General features: G+C 36.2%; 1 protein-coding gene across 2 annotated transcripts in view; it reads right to left on the bottom strand.

The window, feature by feature from the left end:
* SLC9C1 (solute carrier family 9 member C1) overlaps window positions 1-21306 on the bottom strand; it is a 111215-nt gene that overhangs the window by 45341 nt on the left and 44568 nt on the right. For both annotated transcript variants that reach the window (XM_081542250.1, XM_081542260.1), the window contains exons 11-15: window positions 14358-14439; window positions 12056-12222; window positions 9288-9413; window positions 6548-6645; window positions 2629-2748 (exon numbers count right to left, since the gene is read on the bottom strand). In XM_081542250.1, coding sequence (XP_081398376.1) covers window positions 2629-2748; window positions 6548-6645; window positions 9288-9413; window positions 12056-12222; window positions 14358-14439 — 593 coding nt within the window. The remainder of the gene's footprint in view (window positions 1-2628; window positions 2749-6547; window positions 6646-9287; window positions 9414-12055; window positions 12223-14357; window positions 14440-21306) is intronic.

The following is a 21306-nucleotide window of genomic DNA, read 5'->3' as shown; positions in this document are numbered from 1 at the left end:
TCCAGCAGAAGAGAGGTGGCTACTTCTGTCAAGCCAGGGTATTCACGAGAATGCAGAAGTTCAAGATTCTCAGGTTTGCCCACCCAAGTGTCTCCCAGTCCTGATCTTTTCCTGTCAGAGCCCCAGCACTGATACAGAGGCCCTGCATTTATTATCGTTGTACAGCTCTATCTGCATCCCTCCAATTAGATATATCAGGTGGCCCAGTGGTAAAGAATCTGCCTGCCAATGCAGGAGAAGTGGGTTCCATCCCTGGGTCAGAAAGATCCATTGGAGCCAGAAATGGCAACCTGCTGCAGTATTCTTGCCTGGGAAATTCAATGGGGAGAGGAGCCTGGTGGGCCACATGGGATCGCAAACAGTTGGACACAACTGAGTGACTAGGCACACATGCATATTACCTTTAAATTCTGAAAACTTAAGCTGAATTTTTAGCTTTAAGAATTATATGTATTTTCCACTTTTCTATTCATTTTCTTTTGGTGATTGACCTTGCTCACGTTTGTGATTCCATCACTTGCTAATTTCAACATTTCAGTAATGCTTACAGTCCATATTGGATAATTTTAATAACTGAAGTCTTAGGGATATAAATCTGCTGCTGTTATTTCTGCTGATTCACTTTCGTGATTATTTCTTTTCTAGTGTGCTTGTTCATCTTTGATAGTGACTTCATCCATTGGCTAAAGAACTCAATTTTTAATCAAACACTATTTAGCACTTACCAATAAATGCTAATATTTAAGTGCTTACCTATCGCTATTCTCTGGACTAAGTGCTTCTACACACACAATTTATATAATCTTTACAACAATCCTGTAAGGTAGGCAAAGGAGAACTCAACTAGCATATACTAGTACCTACTATGTGACAGCTACTTTGTCAAATGCTTTACCTATATCAGTTATCTTTCAGAATATGACATAAATACTACTTTACCCATTTTTCAAGTGAAAAAATTGAGACCTGTAAAGCTCATTCAGCTAATAAATGATTTAATAAAGACTAGAATTGTAAATTAAGCCACCTGACTCCAGAATCTGTACTACCTACTGTGAGATGAATGATACTTAAGAGATAGCCTAAAAGGTAGATTGAATATAAATGCTAGTTTTTCGAATCTCCATTTCTTTCTCACATCAACAGAAATAATTACTCAGATAGTTGCAGCTTAAGTCACTATTGAAGGCTTTAAAAGAACCATTGTGTATTTACTGATACTTCTATTGAAAAGAGGAAAATCTTTATTGAATCTAAGTAAAGAAAAGACATCCCAATTGGAAAGGAAGAAGTAAAATTATTCCTAGATGACAGGATCTTAAATATAGAAAATGCTAGAGAATTTGCAAAAAACAACTAAAACTATTAAATGAATTCAGCAAAGCTTCAAGATACAAGATCAATATACAGAAATGATTTGTGTTTCTATACACGAGAAATGAACAGTACACAAATGAAATTAGGAACACAATTTTATTTAAAATAGCATAAAAATACATAAGATTAAATTTTAATAAAGACGTGTACATTGAAAACTATAAGACATTTCTAACAGGAATTAAGATCCAAGTAAATGAAAAGCCATTCTATTTCATAATTCAGAAAGTTTAATATTTTAAGATGACAATTTACAAGTTAGATGCAATCCTTATGAAAATCCAAATGACATTTTTTATGTGCATAAAAAGACAAGCTAATCCTAAAATTCATATGGAATTACCAGGAATCAAAGGAAAAGTAAGGTAGATGGATTCACATTTCCTGATTTCACAATTATCTAGCAGCTGTGGAAAACAATTTGGTGTTTCCTCAATAAATTAATTAAATAACTTTTACTTTCATATGATCCACCAATTTTACTCCTAGGTGCACACCCAAAAGCTGGAAAGCAGGAATTCAAACAAATATCTATACATAGGAGCATAGGAGCACTGTTTACAATAAATGTTCAGAGGAGTACTGTTTACAACAGTCGAAGGGTGAAAATAACTCAAATATCCATCAACCAATGAATGGATAAAGAAAATACAGCATGTCCATACAAAGGACTATTATTAGTCAGCCATAAGAAGAAATAAAGTATTGTTATTGCTATGAAATAGATGAATCTTATGCTACTGATACTACAATATGGAAGAAACATTATGCTGAGTAAAAGAATCCAGAAACCAAAGGTGTTATGTTGTATAATTATATCTATATGAAACAGTTGAATAGGTAAATTCATAGAGACAGAAAGCAGACTAGTGCTCTCCAGCAGCTGGGGAGAAGAGTGAATGGGGAGTGTCTGCTTGATGGGTACTGGGTTCACATTTGGGACAGTTGAAATGCTATGAAAATTTGATAGAGGAGATGGTTGTCCAATTTTATGGATGTCCTAAATAAATTGAATGGTACAGCTTAAAATGGTTAATGTTTAATCTTCTATGAAATTTACATTTATAATAAAGTTATTACACTGTATCTTTTTTCTTTAGGTAACTTTTTGTATATATATATAAGTAACTTAGTTGCAAACTACCTCAAAATATTTTACAAAGTATCCAGGATATAAATTTTAAAAAATAAATAAAAAGGAAGTGTCAAATGAATATAATAGCATGTCTAGTAAGGTTTAAAAGCACTGACCTTGATGGGATCCCTTTTTCCTTTTTCGTATTATACACCCAATTGAGCAATACTTTTCTAGTAAAGACAAGAATTTTTTTGCTTTCAGAATAATTCTTTATTGTCTCAGCATTCATATACCTTAAAAAAGGAGGAAGAAACCTTTAAACATGCTTAAAAATTTTTGAGATAAGTTTAATGCAGAATTATCAGAAGGCAGGAAAACTATTTCGTTCCACGATGACAGGAAGTAAGACACTTTCATAGGCATAGGTTCAAATCACAAAGATGTCGATAAAGGTGGATTATGTAATTGTGAAGTTAGGTTGTGGAGCTTTAATTAATTAATTAGAAAGTATAAAAATTCATTTATTAATCAGAGAGTATAAAAATGGTTAAATAAAAATTGGTTTATTAATCAGAGAGTATAAAAAATGGTTCAATAAAAAATTGGTTTATTAATCAGAGTTTAAAAAAATGGTTCAAAATAGAGAAGTCATGTTTCAGGAAGAGAAAGGACACCATGATTAAAATACTTAGGATTCAAATATATGTGGGTTTTCATGTTGGATCCTCCATTATCTGGGTGGCAATGAACTAAATACCTCACTAACTTGTTTGCTCTGTAGAATGGAGGTAAGACTACTAATGCCAGCCTAGGAAAATTAAATGAGAAAGTATACAAGAGGCATCCAGTCCACCTCACACACACCCCCATCTCTTTTCTTTCACCTTCTGGGCAAGTAATCAGGGAATTTATGGGGGAAATACAAGTGGTGAAGTAAAAGAGTAAAAACGGTTACTTGGATGACTTGGTGCTCATAAACCCACCAAAGACATTTGTCCCAAGTTTCCTGTAGGTTTTTTCTGAGTTCTTCTTTTTTTTTTTGAGACAGCTCAGATCTGTGTGCTACGTTTAGGTCTTGTTCAGCAAATCCCCTTGGTTTTATGAGGAACTTATCTGCTGTTGACTAGATACTTAAACATTGTCTTCATCAGAAGGTTAGGGCTCCATCCCTGGGTCTGAGGCTCTACCTTAAAATACAGCTTAATGGGAGGGCACTGGTGACTTAAGTTCAAAGGAAGGTCTTGTTCTTCCTATAGATTATAATGTTCTCACCCTAAAAGGTGGGCAATTTCTCTGTTACAGAGATGCTGACATAATTAAAAGGAAGGAAGTCAATCTGTTCTCTGTGATTAATATAACAATGTGGTAATGGCATGGAAAATCTGAATGTATACATGACTTGATTCAGTTCTGATTGTTAAAATATTTGATTGAGCACGTATTATGCTTGATAAATGCATGGGGTAAACCATTAAAAAAATTACTGGACTCTGCTCTCAAGAATTCTGAAGTCTAATGGAGTAAAATATGCCAACAACAGTTGCAGTTAAGTGTAGTAAGTGTTCTGCACAGGTAATAAATAAAAGGGCACTCTGGATCCACACAGGGGCTGTTTAATATAGTCCTGGGAAACCAGGAAACCCCAATTAATGTCTAAGTTAAGATTTGATCATTTCACAAGTTCCTGTGAATCCTAAAATTCTGTGATATCAGCGCATGTGATATTTTAACAGGCCAAATTATCGTGTATATCAGGCTCCTGGGTTCCTGTTTGATAGGTTCTAAACATGTTCACTGTTTAGACTTGATTTAGGAAAACAGTATGATCTCTTTAACTGGATAGTGAGGTAGCCTGGCTTTGAATCTGCGCTCTGTAATTCATTAGTCAAATAACCTTGGGTAAATTATTTAATCTCTCTGTGCCACACTTTCCCCGTTTGCAAAATAAAGGTAACAATAGCATTTATAGGATTTTTACCACTTTGAATGGGTAATACATGTAATATATTTAAAACTGTATCTGACATAAGACCATAAACATAATCTCTGTGTAATTACACAGGTGCTTAGCACCCGTCCTGGTACCTCTGTTTAAACTTCCTATTCTTTTTATCTTTAGACTTGTTTCCTTGCCACAGGATACCCTCAACACATGGGGTTACAGATAAGAATGATCAGCAAATGGTAGAATCAACTCCAGTGCAGCCCAACAAAGAAGCTACTACTGAACTTAAGAGTAATTAAGAGAGACTTCTGCTCTGATTTGAATGCTATTTCACTGATCTCGATATTCCCAGGGCTGGCATATAGTTTTGCACACATTTAGGATTCAATATTTATGTCTTGCATGTTCAAATGAAAATGTAATACATTTTAAAATTTGCCTATGTTGTCTACTATGAACCATTTCAACCCTTAACCCCCTTTCCTGACAATTTACCTTCTTTTTGTATCCATTTAGTCTGGGTCCTCAGAGGCAGATGTTGATTCTGCCTTTGTGGATTTTAAGAGGAAAAATCAAGGCAATGGACTGAACTGCCCTATGCAAGTACTGTTTTATATGTATTCCATATATGTTAACCTCTCCTGGAAAATGCAGTGATAACACTTTCAGAAGTCATTTCCCATTCATTTAAAAATTTCTCCTGTACACAGTGCGTCTGTCTTTAAAGCATGAATCTGATTGTTTTAAACTTATCACATCTGCCCAGCGCTCTCCTTCTACTTTGCTAACATTCATCAGGTCACCTAAGCTTCTGGAGGGGCTCAGAGCAAGAAGGTAGCTGAGGGCTCTTGTATCATATATGGAAATATAATGTGATAATGATTTGTATGGCTAGGCTTGAAATTAAAACTCTTAGGCTCTTTGACAATCTGTACTCGCACTGCAACGGGAACACGCCCCCGTGTCTGGTTGCTTCTCTTCCCACACAGGGCTTTATCTCTCACTACTAAACCTCAAGCCCAAAGAATGCTGAAGAATTGATGCTTTCAGCTGTGGTGCTGAAGACTTCTGAAAGTCCCTTGGACAGCAAGGAAATGAAACCAGTCAATCTTAAGGGAAATCAACCCTGAATACTCATTGGAAGGACTAATGCTGAAGCTGAAGCTCTAGTAGTTTGGTCACCTGATGCGAACAGCCAACTCATTGGAAAAGTCCCTAATGCTGGGAAAGATTGAGGGCAGAAGAAGAGGGCATCAGAAGATGAGATGGCTGAATGGCATCATTGATGCAATGGACATGAACTTGGGCAAACTTCAGGAGATGGTGAAGGACAGGGAGGCTTGGTGTACTGCATTCCATGGGGTCGCAAAGAGTTGGACACTACTGGGTGACTGAACAACAGCAACAAACTTCAAGCCAGTGTATGTGAGTAGACACCAGGATGCCACATCTCTTAGGTTTTGAGGAGTGGACACCAAAGACCTGGTTTGCTTGTAAGATGATGATCTAGGGAAAAGGTCCAAGCAATCCTAGGACCATTTGAGCAGGAAATTTTGGTGTTCATGGTACCAGAAGAGAGATCTAGAACAAGAAGGTATGTCTGGGTTTGGGGTGGTTATTGCTACAACTGCACTGCAGTTTAACTCTTCTCTCTGCCCAACCATGCATCCTTCATCCTTCCATAGGGGATGATCTGAGGGTACTCGCTAATACGCTGTGGCTGTGTATGCTAATACACTCCTGGCTGTGGAAGCTCACATTTAAAGAAATCAGTATAAATATGTCAAGAGAGGGTGTGCATTGGGAAGATGTGCCTGGAGGGTTGAAGGAAGTCTTTGACCTCAGCTAGGTGTCTAAAAGAAGAGTGGTTTACCACAGCTTAGCTTTAGGAGCGGGGCAAAAGGAGAAAGAGAAGGTATCAGTCAGAAGGAACAGCTTGTTCAAATGCACAAAGGTGTGAGTGAGTGGAGCAAGTCTGGGAAACTGGAAGCAGGCGACTTGGCCTGCTGGTGGGATGGAGAACAGGCAGTGGATTGAAGGCATCATACTGGATGATCTCAGGTTACCAGACAAAAACAGAAACTCACTTGCACAATTTCCTAAATGCAGTGCCTTAGGATAAAGCTTTCTCTTGAAATCATACTTACTCTACCTTCTTCTCTCCAAAGCTTCCTGCTGCACCTACCAGCACCTGGACTGCACTCTGGGACAGAGTCTCATTCCTGTATTGTCTCTGGTAGCTCGCCTAAAAGAAATGTTGAATCAAATCGTTATATAATATGGATTAGAGTGACAACTTGTGGAAAAATAATCTGTGAGAGAGAAGTCAAAACCCCAAAATAACTTAGTATCTTTATTAAAAAAAAACTTTTTTTCAGTAGAATCCAGACCATGAGGTCAGTGCAGAAGGTACACCTGAGTTTTGTGTGGAGTGAAACAGATTATGCAAAAAGCTAGGTTCCTGATAGATGTTAATTACGTTTTCAAAAATAAGTGGAGTTCTGTGGCCAAATAAGCATGGAAACTGCTGCAAACTACCCCCACCTTAGAAGTTTATAATGCATACTTGAATTTTAAAGCCTCTGAGAAGTTTTATAGTAAGGGATTCTGGTTTACATCTTTCTTTAACTTCACTTAGCCAAATATTTTGACAACAGAACTCTTGTCTCCAATCTATTCCCAGCATGAGATGACCTGTTGCTATGGTGCAAAACACATTCATTCATTCATTCAGGCCATATATTGAGAGCCCATTCAGCTTCTGTGTGCTGAACACTGTTGAGAATTGACTTCCTGATTTGGAATGTATGATATGACTAAAGATTCCCTGTTCTATAGAAGACATTCTGTTTGCACAATTATTTATGAACACTGAAACATGTTTTGCTCTTGGAGGATACTAGAAAGGCATAGAACTAAATTTTAGGATGAAAGATCAAAAAAGTAGTTGTCCATAATAACAAGAATTCAATAGAGTATCATTTCTTCTTAAACTTCATTAAAATACCTATAAAATAATGTAAATGTAAAATATTTTCAGTATTCTCAAAGATAAACACTGCCGTATGTGGGGAAAATAAGAAAGCTGAAAGTAATATGGAACTCATGAAAGCTTAGCAACACAGGTGATTGACCAGTTCAATACTAGAAAAATGTTTATTCTTAAATGATCATTCATACCAATTTGTAAGAATTTAGAGAACGGCTGATTCCTAAAAATCACTGCCATCTATGAGCTCTCTAATTGGATCAACATAATAATTTTTGTTTTACATAAAATTATTTAATTCTTGCAACAGCTTTATGATGAAGGTGTTCAAATCTGTATTTGATATATGAGAAAGATGAGAATCCCCAAGGAGTTAAGTAGTTTTCTCAAGACTACATTAGAAACTCAGTTCTTTCTGAACTGAAAGCCTGCCCTCCCTTCCTCCAACTATATTGTGCTGTCTCTCCTTTGCCACTGTCTTGCCACGCTATGTTCCCTCTTCAAATGTACAGTAGTAGAGGAGATACTGCTCCCATTAACCTGAACTGGCTGAGATTTAAACAAAGAACTCTCAAAGCTTTGAAAACTATAATAGCCAATTAATACTGTTGGGAGCAGTGAACATCAGAGTGGAGATTGCAGAAATCAAATCAACAGACCAAGATGCACATGAAAATACATCTAGTACAAAGAAGGACTAAAAATGTACACGGTGAGATGAAGATCTGGAGAATAGAACAGAGAGATTCAATGCACTTTGAAAATAGGACTTCTGGATTAAGACCTAACAGCACAAAATCAATGAAGATATAATAGTAGAAATAGGGGGAAAAATTAAAGGGAATAAATCAAAAAGATACAGAAAGTATATATTGTAGAAAACATAGGACATCACGGGAGGAGGAATCTAAGAGACCATTTGGGTAGCATGTTTCTCCTTCTACAGATGGGGAAAATAAAGAAAAAAGAAAAAGTTCTGAGCTACATATCATTTTAATAATGAAAGCAAGACTCAAAATTGAGTCTCCAGCATTGATTTTAAGGGTTCCTGAATACTATATTTTCCTCAAAATAAAAAGCCTTCTGCTGAAGCCAATTTGAGTGGATTTTTTTCCCTTTTCTTTTTGCAGTGAAACAGATTCCTTAGACAATGCCGAACTTCCCTTTACCTTTGTAAACAATCTATTAAACTGTGCAGGTGAGCATAACCAATAAGTATTAAACAAGGGAGAAAGTTTCAGTATAATTTTAGCTAATAACTTATTTTTTTTACTATAGTACTGGCACAAAAAACAGACAAGTAAATCAATGAAACAGAGTAGCTGCTGCTGCTGCTGCTAAGTCACTTCAGCCGTGTCCGACTCTGTGTGACCCCATAGACGGCAGCCCACCAGGCTCCGCCATCCCTAGGAGTCTCCAGGCAAGAATACTGGAGTGGGTTGCCATTTCCTTCTCCAGAAACAGAGTAGAGAGCCCAGCAATAAACCCACGCACCTATGGTCAATTAGTCTATGACAAAGGAGGCAAGATTGGGGAAAAGACAGGGTCTATAATAAGAGGTGCTAGGGAAGCTGGACAGCTATATGTTGAACGATGAGATTAGAACATTTTCTCACACCCTAGATAAAATATATAAATGTAAGACTAGAAACCACAGAACTCCTAGAAGAAAACACAGGCAGAACACTCTTTGACATAAATTGTAGCAACATTTTGTGGGCTCTGTCTCCAAAGGGAAAAATAAAAATAAACAAATGGGACCTAATTTAAACTTAAAAGCTTTTGCATAACAAAGGAAGCCATTGACAAAATGAAAAAATCTACTGAATGGAAAAAAATTTGCAAGTGATATAAACAACAGGCCAATAATTTTAAAAAGTGGGTAATAAGATACTAACTATTTGTGCCGACAAGAGACGTCTGTTGGCCAACTCCATTGCTTCAGTGTTAAGGTTATCATCTATTTCTTTGTTACAGTGTAGACATTTCACTTTTTGAAGTTCTTTTGTTTCTCCTTGGCCCAACTAAATAAAATACAGATCAAAACCAAAAAATAGTACATGAACATTAACATATTATTTAGCAAAAACCTCAAGCAATTCACATACCAGTTTGGTTTAAAAACTTACAGAAAATCTGCTAGATACATAAAAATGTTCAGATGAGTTTTGCACTTACACAGTCATCTAGAAGGCAAAATAATTGCCAGTTTGTTGGGGAAAGAATTATATCATATCTTTACCTTTGCATGGCATTGGTAGAAGTTTACAAAAACTACATTTTTGATCACACCTTAAACCACTGGTTCTGAAAGTGTGGTACCCCAGCACTATCACATCACCCAGGTACTGTTAGAAAGGCACATTCTCAAAGCCTGCCACAGATCTGCTGAATCAGAAACTGTCCTGTATTTTACAAACACATTCCATGATTCTGCTACAGCTAAAGTGTGACAACACTTGAAACTAACCACTTACAGTAGAATAAAAAGTGAACATGGCTGTTAGGAGATGGGAATATGGATACCTCCATTTTATAGATGAGAAAAGTTGAAGCTTATATAAAATACAAGTTTCATAAAAGATCACAAAGCTATTTATTAAGTAACAAAACTAGGATATGAACCCAGATTTTCTGAGTTCTATCTGTAATACTAGAATATCTCTCATGTCTGCATCATAAAGAAGAGAATGTAGTTGTTTATTTATCTGCCTTCTAAAACAGATCAAGTACCAAAGTTTGACCTTAACTTTGAGTTTGCATTACAATTAGCTGGGTAAATGGATTAAAAATACATATTCCTCAGACCAACTGCATCACAACCTCCTGAACAGAGGTTGGGAAATCAAGGCTGTGTGCTCTCTCGCTACAGTTATATCTGACCCTTTGTGACCCCATGGATTGCAGCCCGCCAGGCTCCTCTGTCCATGGGATTTCCCAGGCAAGAATACTGGAGTGGGTTGCCATTTCTTTCTCCAGGGGATCTTCCCCACCCAGGGATTGAACCAGAGTCTCCTGCATTGGCAGCTGGTCTCCTGCATTGCAGGCAGATTCATTACCGCTAAGCCAGCAGGAATTCCATATTTTGAATAAGCTTTCCAGGTGATTCTAATGCAGCCAGGTTAGCAAAAGGCCAGAGTTAGATATTGAGAACTACTTTAAAAAAAATCCTTAGATTTGACTTGGTACTTTTCTTAACCAGAAATCCTATCAATATTCCTGCAAACATAGGACTTGATTCTGGGCCTCTATCTGAAGCCTCAAGCACCTCTTACAGGATATAAAATGGAGTTTTGCAAATTCTATTTCATAGCAACCAATTATGTCTACACTCTTAGCAGTTGTCCCCTCATATTGTGTGATGCAGAAAAACACTGCAATAAAAATTGGACATAATAGGCAATGACAAACCAGAAAAAGCAACGAGCAGATCCCAGGACAACTTTTATTATTTCTCCTGTGGAAGTCATGACTGCTGATGAATTATGTTCTCATATATGAATAAGAAGTCTGACCATGGAGATTCTAAAGTATATCTCAGAAGCAGGAGGTGATATTTCACTATATTTACTCTTATGGTACTAACTTTTAATTCTATTTTATGATAAAAGGTAACAGTAACCATAAACTAAGGCTTAGCAAGTACTTCAATATATAATAGCCTAAATAAATACTGAATAAATGCTGTCCATACTCAGTCTAGCAAAAGAAACATAGCTGTTTTCTAAAGCTCACTCTCTTCTTTTTATACTATCTTTTAAGATTAGCTCTGATACACTATTCTTTCTTTTGAATTTACAATATTCAGTTCAGTTCAGTTCAGTCACTCAGCCATATTTGACTCTTTGTGACCCCATGGACTGCAGCACGCCAGGCTTCCCTGTCCATCACCAACTCCCAGAGCTTGCTCAAACTCATGTCCATCGAGTTGGTGATGCCATCCAGCCATCTCATCCTCTGTCTGCCTCTTCTACTCCTGCCTTCAATCTTTCCCAGCATCAGGGTCTTTTCCGATGAGTCAGTTCTTATCAGGTGGGCAAAGTATTGGAGCTTCAGCTTCAGCATCATTCCTTCTAATGAATATTCAGGACTGATCTCCTTTAGGATTGACTGGTTTGATTTCCTTGCAGGCCAAGGGACTCTCAAGAGTCTTCTCCAACACCACAGTTCAAAAGCATCAAATCATTGGCGCTCAGCTTTCTTTTTACTCCAACTCTCATATCCATACATGACTACTGGAAAAACAACACACATTTGCTATATACTCAAAGTGTGTGTTGGGGGAGTCTTCCCTGCTAGCTCAGACAGTAAAGAATCTGCCTGCCAATGCAGGAGACCCAGGTTCGATCCCTGGGTAGAGAAGATCCCGCAGAGAAGAGAATGGCTACCTACTCCAGTATTCTTGCCTGGAGAATCTCATGGACAGAGGAGCCTGGTAGGCTACAGTCTATGGGGTCGCAAAGAGTTGGACATGACTAAGCAATTAACACTCACTTTTCACTTTCATATACTCAAAAGGATTGTCACTTCTACTTTGTCTCACAGTGATCACAAAATTCCCTAAGAATTGTGAATTAATATTTATAACATTCATACTTAAGATGAATCATATCCACTTTGAATGAATAAACAAAAGATATTACTTTAAAAAATATTACTTGCTTACTGCATATGGGTTTTGAAGTATAATTGCTTTCTCAACTATGTTCCAGTCTGCATTAGCAAGATCTTTGTCAAATTTGAGTGCAGAGGCTACAGATTTGGTTAGTTCTTGAAAGTGTTGAAATGTGTAATACAGTGATTTATACTTTGTTGATGTGATATCACGAAGACCTTTGATAAAAAGAACACATTTTTTAAACAGTAGACATCATTTTGATAGTATGTACAGAATATATGCGCATATACACACATAATGTGTAGGAGATACAAATGTAGGAGGTATAGATATACGTATATGTACACAGAAATATATGAACTTATATATATATTTCCCATGTATATGTAAGATCATATATATATTTGATGTATATTTATTATCTCCAGATATGTATGGGCTTCCCTTATATTTCAGTCGATAAAGAATCTCCCTGCAGTGCAGCAGACCCGGGTTTGATCCCTGGGTTGGGAAGATCCCCTGGAGAAGGAAATGACAACCCACTCCAGTATCCTTGTCTGGAAAATCTCATGGACAGAGTAGCCTGGTGGGCTGTAGTCCATGGGGTTGCAAAGAGTCGGGCACGACTGAGCGACTAACACTTACTTACACTTAGATATATATAGTTGACACTTGAACAATATGGGATTAAGGGATGTCAACCCTCCATGCAGTTAAAAATCTGCATATAACTTTGCAGTTGTTCCTCCATATCTGTGGTTCTGCATCCTCAGATTCAATAAACTGAGGTTCGTGTTGTACTGAAGTACATGTAAAAAAAATTCACATCCACTTATAAGTGGACTGACATAGTTCAAATTCATTTTGATCAAGGATCAGTGATAATATATACTATATATACAGACCTCATTAAGGTTTGAAGGACTCTTACTATCAAACACAGATTTGCTTTTTTTGAGACATAGAAGTTTCTTCGAAAAACAATAATATTCCACGAGCAAATGTTCACTTTTCTCAGTGCGAGTAAACAGATGCTCTACAATAAGAATTTTAGGTTTATTTAGCTACTAAGTAGAACATCTGATGCGCTTCCCTGGTGGGTCAGTGATAAAGAATCTGCTTGCAATGCAGAAGACGTGGTTTTGACCCTTGGGAAGATCCCCTGGAGAAGGAAATGGTGACCCACTCCACTATTCTTGCCTGGGAAATCCCATGGACAGGATCTGATACTCTGCAAAATGTTACCTCTTTAATCTGTTCTTCTCATTTTACTATGTTAAGGCCCAGAAAAGAAAAAAGTAAATGGTAAAAAAGGATATGGTTGCAAACATGAGAATGAAGATTCAATATTACCCATAAAGATGAAATTTAAGACTGGTTAAGAAAATGCCATGTGAATGAAACAGAAAGGGTGATAGAGCAGTTAAGAGTAAAGTGGATTAAAAGCGTGAGAGGAATTTATTTTTAGTTTGTTAACTACCATTACTGAGTTGTGTGATCTTAGACAAGAACTTTTAACTCTTTGGATTTCAATTTTTGGATTGTTAAAAAGTAGGAGACTGAAACAGTCACTGGATAGAACAGTTGCCTCCTGAAACTAGTATTTCTGCTTCTACTCTCTTCATAGGCCCCAATCAGCTATCCACAGCGTTGTCTTTTTAAGGACCTTATTCATAAAATTTCACTTAACTTGCTTAAAACCAACCAAGAAATCCATTTACCTCTTAGAATAAAATCTTAAAATTCAAGGTCTTTCATGATCTAGCTCTTTCCCTACCTCTCCCATCTGGACTTCCTCCACTATTGACATAGTTCTCAAAGGTTCCAGCACCTTACCTTCTTTCCTTGAACACGCTTGGTTTCTAACTTCCTCAGGAATCTACCACATGTTGTATTTCTACTTTCTTTATATGTGGTTTGAGTACTTTCATGCACAAATGACACTCTGATATTACCTTATTTGACTTGTTTACAGTCTGTCTCTCCTTTGTCCAATTTAGCTTCAATAATTCAGACTTGTCTGTCTTCATAACGCATCACTATCAGGTAGAATAGTGCTTGGCATATAAGAGGCTCTTAATAAAAAGCTTCTTGAATAATTAAATAGACATTGTATTATTTCACTTAAACTGGACTAATGTAATTAGGTAATCTTATTTATAAGATTATTGCTTATTGGCCTATTGAACTTATTGGCCTTAATGATTCATGTGACTTTATATTGAGATCTGATTTCCTTTTCAATTAGACACCTTTGATTTGTATTTATATGGCTTCCTTCTTCATTATTAGCAATTCTTTAGTATATTTGGAATATTTTTCTCTTTACTCAGGAATTAGCAGGGCTTACCAAGTTTAGTAACTGCCATTGGCAAAATAAATCTATTGACAATCAAGCTAATTAAGGATACGGACACTCCATGAAATAATATCTGGAATAGAAAAACAAATCAAGGTAAGTTTTCAACATAATTTCATATAATATACTCTATATTTACCATAAATTAAGCTAAGTTTTACTATGTCAATAGTACATTTGGGAAACATAACGACTTGCTTTGACAAGTATTTATATACTTATAAAGACATTAGGAAAAAAAATTTTTTCTTAATTTCGATTTCTGATATTCTTGCATCCTGGGAATATCCCTGTACTTTACCAGTTCTCATCTACCACATATACCTCCATATACATAGCCACACAGTTCTCTGTTCAACATTACCAGCACATCTGTGTTAAATAATTCTCTCCACCTAGAAGAAACAATACAAGGCCTTCGTATGTTTGTTCTACCACATACTTTGCCTCTCTGGTATCCCTTCATTACCAGGAAAAGGTGAAAGTGAAGCTGCTCAGTCGTGTCTGACTCTTTGCAATCCCATGGACCATACAGTCCATGGAATTCTCCAGGCCAGAATGCTGGAGTGCACAACCTTTCCCTTCTACAGGAGGGTCTTCCCAACCCAGGGATCGAACCCAGGTCTCCCACATTGCAGGCAGATTCTTTATCATCATTACCAGAAGGGAAGAGCAATTGATGCCTTAGGTATCACTTTGTCTTTTTCTCCTCTTATATCTCAAGTTAGTCTCCACAGACAGATGAAGAAACACGTCTCAATCTGATATTACATATTTCCACTGATTTATGGAATTCTAACTTTCAGAATTTATTTTAAACTCTTAGCCAGCCCTCTATTCTTTGGCTATAGATGGAAGTTAGAGACAGAATGTGAAACACACCAGAGGCTTTCATGGCCGCACACTAGGATCACTTGAGAAATTTTAAATATTGGTGCACAGGATGCTCTCACTGAATATTCTGTTTTAATTCCTCAAGGGGGCCACCCCAACACTGGTCATTAGGAAAACCAAGGTATAGTCTACACAGAGTGAAATTTACTTGTGTATCTGATAAGTTTTGACAGTGCATACACCCATACTACCCTCAATCCTTTCAAGATGTATAATATTCTCACATCTTCTAAATTTCCCCAGTGCTGCTCCAATCAATCCTCACCAGACAAAAGACAACTACTGTTTCTATTTCTATAGATGGGATATGCCAATTCTAAAATCTTCATTTAAACTGAATATTATGTTTCTCATTGTAGTTTTAATTTGCATGTCCCTAGAGTAATGATGTTGAGCATTTTAATATGCTTAGTGCTATATACATTTCCTTTTGAAACACTTGTTCAACTCTTTTGCTTATTTTTAAAATTGGGTTGCTTTTTTATTAAAAAATTGTAGAAATTTTGAAAATTATATTCTGGATAGAAGTGTGTTGTAATATAAATGGACAACAGACACATGAACAGAAACTCAATATTGCCAGTTATTAGAGAAATACAAATTGAAACTACAGTGACATATCACCTCACACCAGTCAGAATAGCCATAGTTAAAAAGTCTATGAATAACAAATGTTGGAAAGAGTGTGGAGAAAAAGGAACCCTCCTACATGGTTGGTGGGAATATATCAACAAATTGGTGCGACCACTATGGAAAAGAGTATGGAGATTTCTTAAAAAGCTAAAAATTGAGTTACCATATGATTCTGCAATCCCATTCCTGGATATATATCTGGAGAAAACTCCAATTCAAAAAGATACTTGTGCCCCAGTATTCACTGCAGTGTTCACATGGAAGCAACCTAAATGTCCATTGGCAGATAAATGGATAAAGAAAATGTGGTACATATATATGGTGCACTATTACTCAGCCATAAGAATGAATGAAATAACACCATGTGCAGTAACATGGATAGAACTAGAGATTAACATACTAAGTGAAATAAATCAAAGACAAATGTCATATGATATCACTTATATGTGGAATCTAAAAAAACTACAGAAAATGTGCATATCAGATATCAGATATATGTATTATGAGTACTTCCTCTCAGTTTGTGACCCTTCCTTATCCATTTCAAAAGTTATCTTTTGATAAGCAAACATTTTTAAAGTTGAGAACTCCATTTATTACTATTTTTTGTTTTAAAACCTTTTGTCTATTCCAAGGCTGCAAAGGTATTCTCTTGTTTTCTTCCAGAAGTTTTAGAGTCTTTCATTTTATTTAAGACTATGATCCATCTCCAGTAAGTTTTACATATGGTGTGAGGTAAAAAATAAAAGATTTTACTTTTATTTATCTTATAACTGGAAGTTTGTACATTTAGACTGCCTTTATCCATTTCCTCTGTCTCCACTTATCACCTATGGAAATCACTAATATGTTCTTTCATTCTATGAGTTCAGTTTTTTTAGATTTTACAAACACTTTTTTGAATGTTAAACTAAAATTTCTGGACATATCTTTTGGATGAATACTTGACCATAATGTCTTATACTTCTTATATATTTAAAATTAATTGGCTATATATTTTTAATCAGTGGTTTAATCAGTTTTTTGTTTGTAATTATCATTGTTGGTGTTTAGTATCACACTGGGCTGGCCACATAAAATAAGAAAGTGTTTCATCATTCTCTATTTTATGAGAGGGTTTGTTTAGAATTGGTATCATTTATTCATTAAATGTTTGGAAGAATTCACCAGTCAAGCCATCTCGGCTTCTAGCTTATGAGAAAGTTTTAATTTATATATATAATTTCTTTAAAACGTAGAGGGCTATTCAGATTTTATATTTTCTTTTGTGTCAGTTTAAGTACATTGTGCTTTTTGAGGAATTTAACCACTTTCACCTAAGGTGTTGAATTGTTTGGACAAAAGTTATACATAGTTTTTATTTATTACTCCTTTAATAGCTGTATAATTTATAGTCATGGTCTTTTTCATTACTGATATCAATCATTTGCTTCCTCTTTCTTTCTCCCTCTCTTGTTCTTTTTTAATGTTTAACATTTTAAGATAGCTGTAGATTCACATACAGTCTTAAGAAATAGGTCCTGTGTAATATTTAGCCAGTTGCCCCCAAAGGTTACATTATTCAAAGCTATAGTAGACTATCACAACCAGGATATTGACAATGACACAGTCAAGATCCATAACAGTTCCTTTACCATAAGTATTCCTCATGTTGCTTTTATGCTGCTGCTGCTAAGTCGCTTCAGTTGTGTCTGACTCTGTGCGACCCCATAGACGGCAGCCCACCAGGCTCCACCATTCCTGGGATTCTCCAGGCAAGAATACTGGAGTGGGTTGCCATTTCCTTCTTCAGCGCATGAACGGGAAAAGTGAAAGTGAAGTCGTTCAGTCGTGTCCGACTCTTAGCGACCCCATGGACTGCAGACTACCAGGCTCCTCCGTCCATGGGATTTTCCAGGCAAGAGTACTGGAGTGGGGTGCCATCGCCTTCTCAGTCACTTTTATTTCCCTCCTGTCCCCATCTCTTTATTCCTGGCAACCACTAATTCAGTTCAGTTCAGTCGCTCAGTCGTGTCCGATTCTTTGAGACCCCATGGACTGCAGCATGCCAGGCCTCCCTGTCTATGAACTCCTGGAGCTTGCTCAGACTCATGTCCATCGAATCGGTGATGCCATCCAACCATCTCATTCTCTGTCATCCCCTTCTCCTGCCTTCAATCTTTCCCAGGATCAGGGTCTTTTCCGATGAGTCTGTTCTTCACATCAAGTGGCCAAAGTATTGGTGCTTCAGCTTCAGCATCAGTTCTTCCAATGAATATTCAGGACTGATCTCCTTTAGGATGGACTGGTTGGATCTCCTTGCAGTCCAAGGGACTCTCAAGAGTCTTCTCCAACACCATAGTTCAAAAGCATCAATTCTTCGGCGCTCAGCTTTCTTTATAGTCCACCTCTCTCACATTCATACATGACTACTGGAAAAACCATAGCTTTGACTAGATGGACCTTTGTCAGCAAAGTAATGTCTCTGCTTTTTAATATGCTGTCTAGGTTGGTCATAGCTTTTCTTCCAAGGAGCAAGCGTCTTTTAATTTCATGGCTGCAGTCACCATCTGCAGTGATTTTGGAGCCCAAGAAAATAAAGTCTGTCACAGTTTCCAATTTTTCCCCATCTATTTGCCACGAAGTGGTGGGATCAGATGCCATGATCTTCGTTTTTTTGAATGTTGAGTTTTAAGCCAGCTTTTTCACTCTTTTCTTTCACTTTCATCAAGAGGCTCTTTAGTTCCTATTCTTATCACTAATCTGTTCTCAATTACTCTATTTTTGTCTGGCAACCACTCATCTGTTCTCAATTTCTACATTTTCATAAGAATGTTGTATAATTCAAATCATAATGTATGTATTCTGTTTTGAATAATTTTCTGGAGATTTATCAAAGTTATTGCTTTTATTAATAGTTTGTTCCTTTTTACTGCTGAGTAGCATTCCAAGGTGCTGTTGTACAACAATGTATTAAAGATTTACTTACTGAAGAACACCTGAATTGTTTCCAGATGTCTGGTTATTATAAATAAAGCTACTATAAAAATTCATGTACAGGTGTGTGTAGACATAATTTTCCTTTTCCAGGCTAAATCCCCAGGAGAGCAATTGCTATATGGTAGCGACTTAGTTGCAGAAGCAGCAGCAGCAGTTGCATATGTAACTGCCAAATTCTTTTCTTTATTATTTATTTTTAATTGGAGGATAATTGCTTTACAATGTTGTGTTGCTTGCCAAATTCTTTCCAGAGTGACTGTACTATTTGATATTCCTACTAGCAAGCTATGAGTGGTCAGTTTCTCTGCATCCTTGCCAGCATTTGGTGTCATCACCATATTTTATTTTAGTCCTTCTAATAGATGATATCTTTCTGTTGTCTCAGTTTGCATGTTCTCAGTGGCTAATGACATTGACCACCTTTTTTATCCTTATTTGTCATCTGTATATCCCCTTTAGTGAAATGTCTCTCTCTGTATTCTGTGTGTTGTACTATTAAAAGTTTTAAATTTTGGTGATGTGTAATTTCTTTCTTTTTTTTCTTTTCTGGATTATGGTCTTGGTATCTTTGTGTTATGATATGTCCCAAAGATTTTATCCCAAGTTTAAAAAAAGTTTTCTGGCTTTACATTTTATATTTAATTCTGTGATCCACTTTCAATTAATTTTTGTAGAAGAAGTGAGACTTATGTGAAGGTTCTTCTCTTTTTTTTGTATATGAATGTTCCATTCTTCAGCATCATTTTTAAGACATCATCTATTGAATTACTTTTGCATCTTTATCAAAAATAGTTGAGGATGTTTGTGTGAATCTATTTCTGAGTTCTCTATCCTGTTCTATGTTTCTCTCTCTCTCTGGCAATCCTACATAATCTCCATGGCTGTAATAATACCTTAAAACTGGGTATACTGATTTTTCCCATTTATTTTTCTCTTTCAAAATTGTTTTTGTTATTTTAGTTCCTTTGCTTTTTATTATTGAATGATTGTACATGGTATTGTGTCTTTAATTTTTGATGCCTTGAATCAATTGCTAGTATATAGAAATACATTTGATTTTTTATACTTATATCTTGAGGCCATAATAAATTCACTTATTAGTTCTAGGAAGGTTTTTTCCCTCTTCTTTTTGAAGACCCTTGGAATTTTCTATATAGATAATCATACTATCTGCAATAAGAATAGTTTTATATCTTCCTTTTGAATATTCATGTTTTTTTCTCCTTTTTTTGTCTTATGGAGCAAGCTAGAATTTCCATCATGAAGCTTAGTAAAAAGAATGAGGGTAGAGATTCTTGATTGTTCATTAATTAATTGAGACATTCTTGGACTGTTTCCAACTATAAGGAGAAAGCATCTTTCACTATTAGTTATAATGCTACTTGTAGATTTTTTTGTAGATGTTCTTTATCTACTTTAGGAAATTCTCTCCTATTTCTACTTTTTTGAGAGGTTTTATCATAAATGGATATTGGTTTTTGTTTGCTAAGTGATTTTTCATTGGTTGATATGATTCTATAAATGTCAATTAGATCCTGTTGGTTGATGGTGTTGTTTGGTTCTTCCATATCCTTGCTAATTTTTTTAGTGGTTCTAGCTTCCCCCATGGCTCAGTGGTAAAGAATTTGCCTGCCAATGCAGGAGATGCTGAATTAGATCAGGAAGATCGCTTAGAGAGGGAAATGGCAACTCATTCCAGTATTCTTGCCTGGGAAATCCCATGGACAGAGGAGTTTGGTGGGCTACAGTCCACGGGGTTGTGAAAGAGTCAGACACCACTTAGTGACTAAACAAACAAACAAAAATACTTCATTAAACAAATTATGGAAAGGAGTGTTAAATTCTCCAACTGTAGTTTGTCTATTTCTCCCCTTAGCTCTCAGTTTTTGCTTCATATATTCTTTACACTTGTTTGGAACATATTCAATTCAGTCACTGAACTTGTGAGTAGTAGAGACAGGATTAAGTTAATAATTTAAGCTTTCATTGTAGTGTCTCTTTGTGAGTATTAATAAATTAGCTGTAGGAGTCACCCAAATTGAATTAAAGAAGGACTGCTAATTTCTTCTCAGCTAGTTACCACTACTGAAACATCCCTCGAAATGATTTGATTGACCAAAGTTTTATTTCAAAGTATATCTACATGGCATCATCATCATTGTCATCAGAACTCAGATTTACTGTACATTTACAAGATGCTAAACAATGTGTTAAGCTTTTTATGTATATTTTCAATTTCTCATAATAACCCTTTGAGATAGTAGAGACAGTAAGATAGCCAGTTAGACCTGACTCATACCAGTTTTTGAATGCTGATCATTACATTTTCAGGAAGTTTATGAGCTGACTTATGTTTTGTTGGTGATTATGGAACAGAAATTTGGCAAACGCTTCCCCTTTCCAGGATAGTTACCTGTTAAATATTTACTAGCAA

Source organism: Giraffa tippelskirchi, chromosome 2 (genome assembly GCF_054371585.1).
Source record: "Giraffa tippelskirchi isolate mGirTip1 chromosome 2, T2T-mGirTip1v1.2.pri, whole genome shotgun sequence".
Lineage (NCBI taxonomy): Eukaryota > Metazoa > Chordata > Mammalia > Artiodactyla > Giraffidae > Giraffa > Giraffa tippelskirchi.
This window is presented reverse-complemented; position numbering and strand designations above follow the sequence as displayed.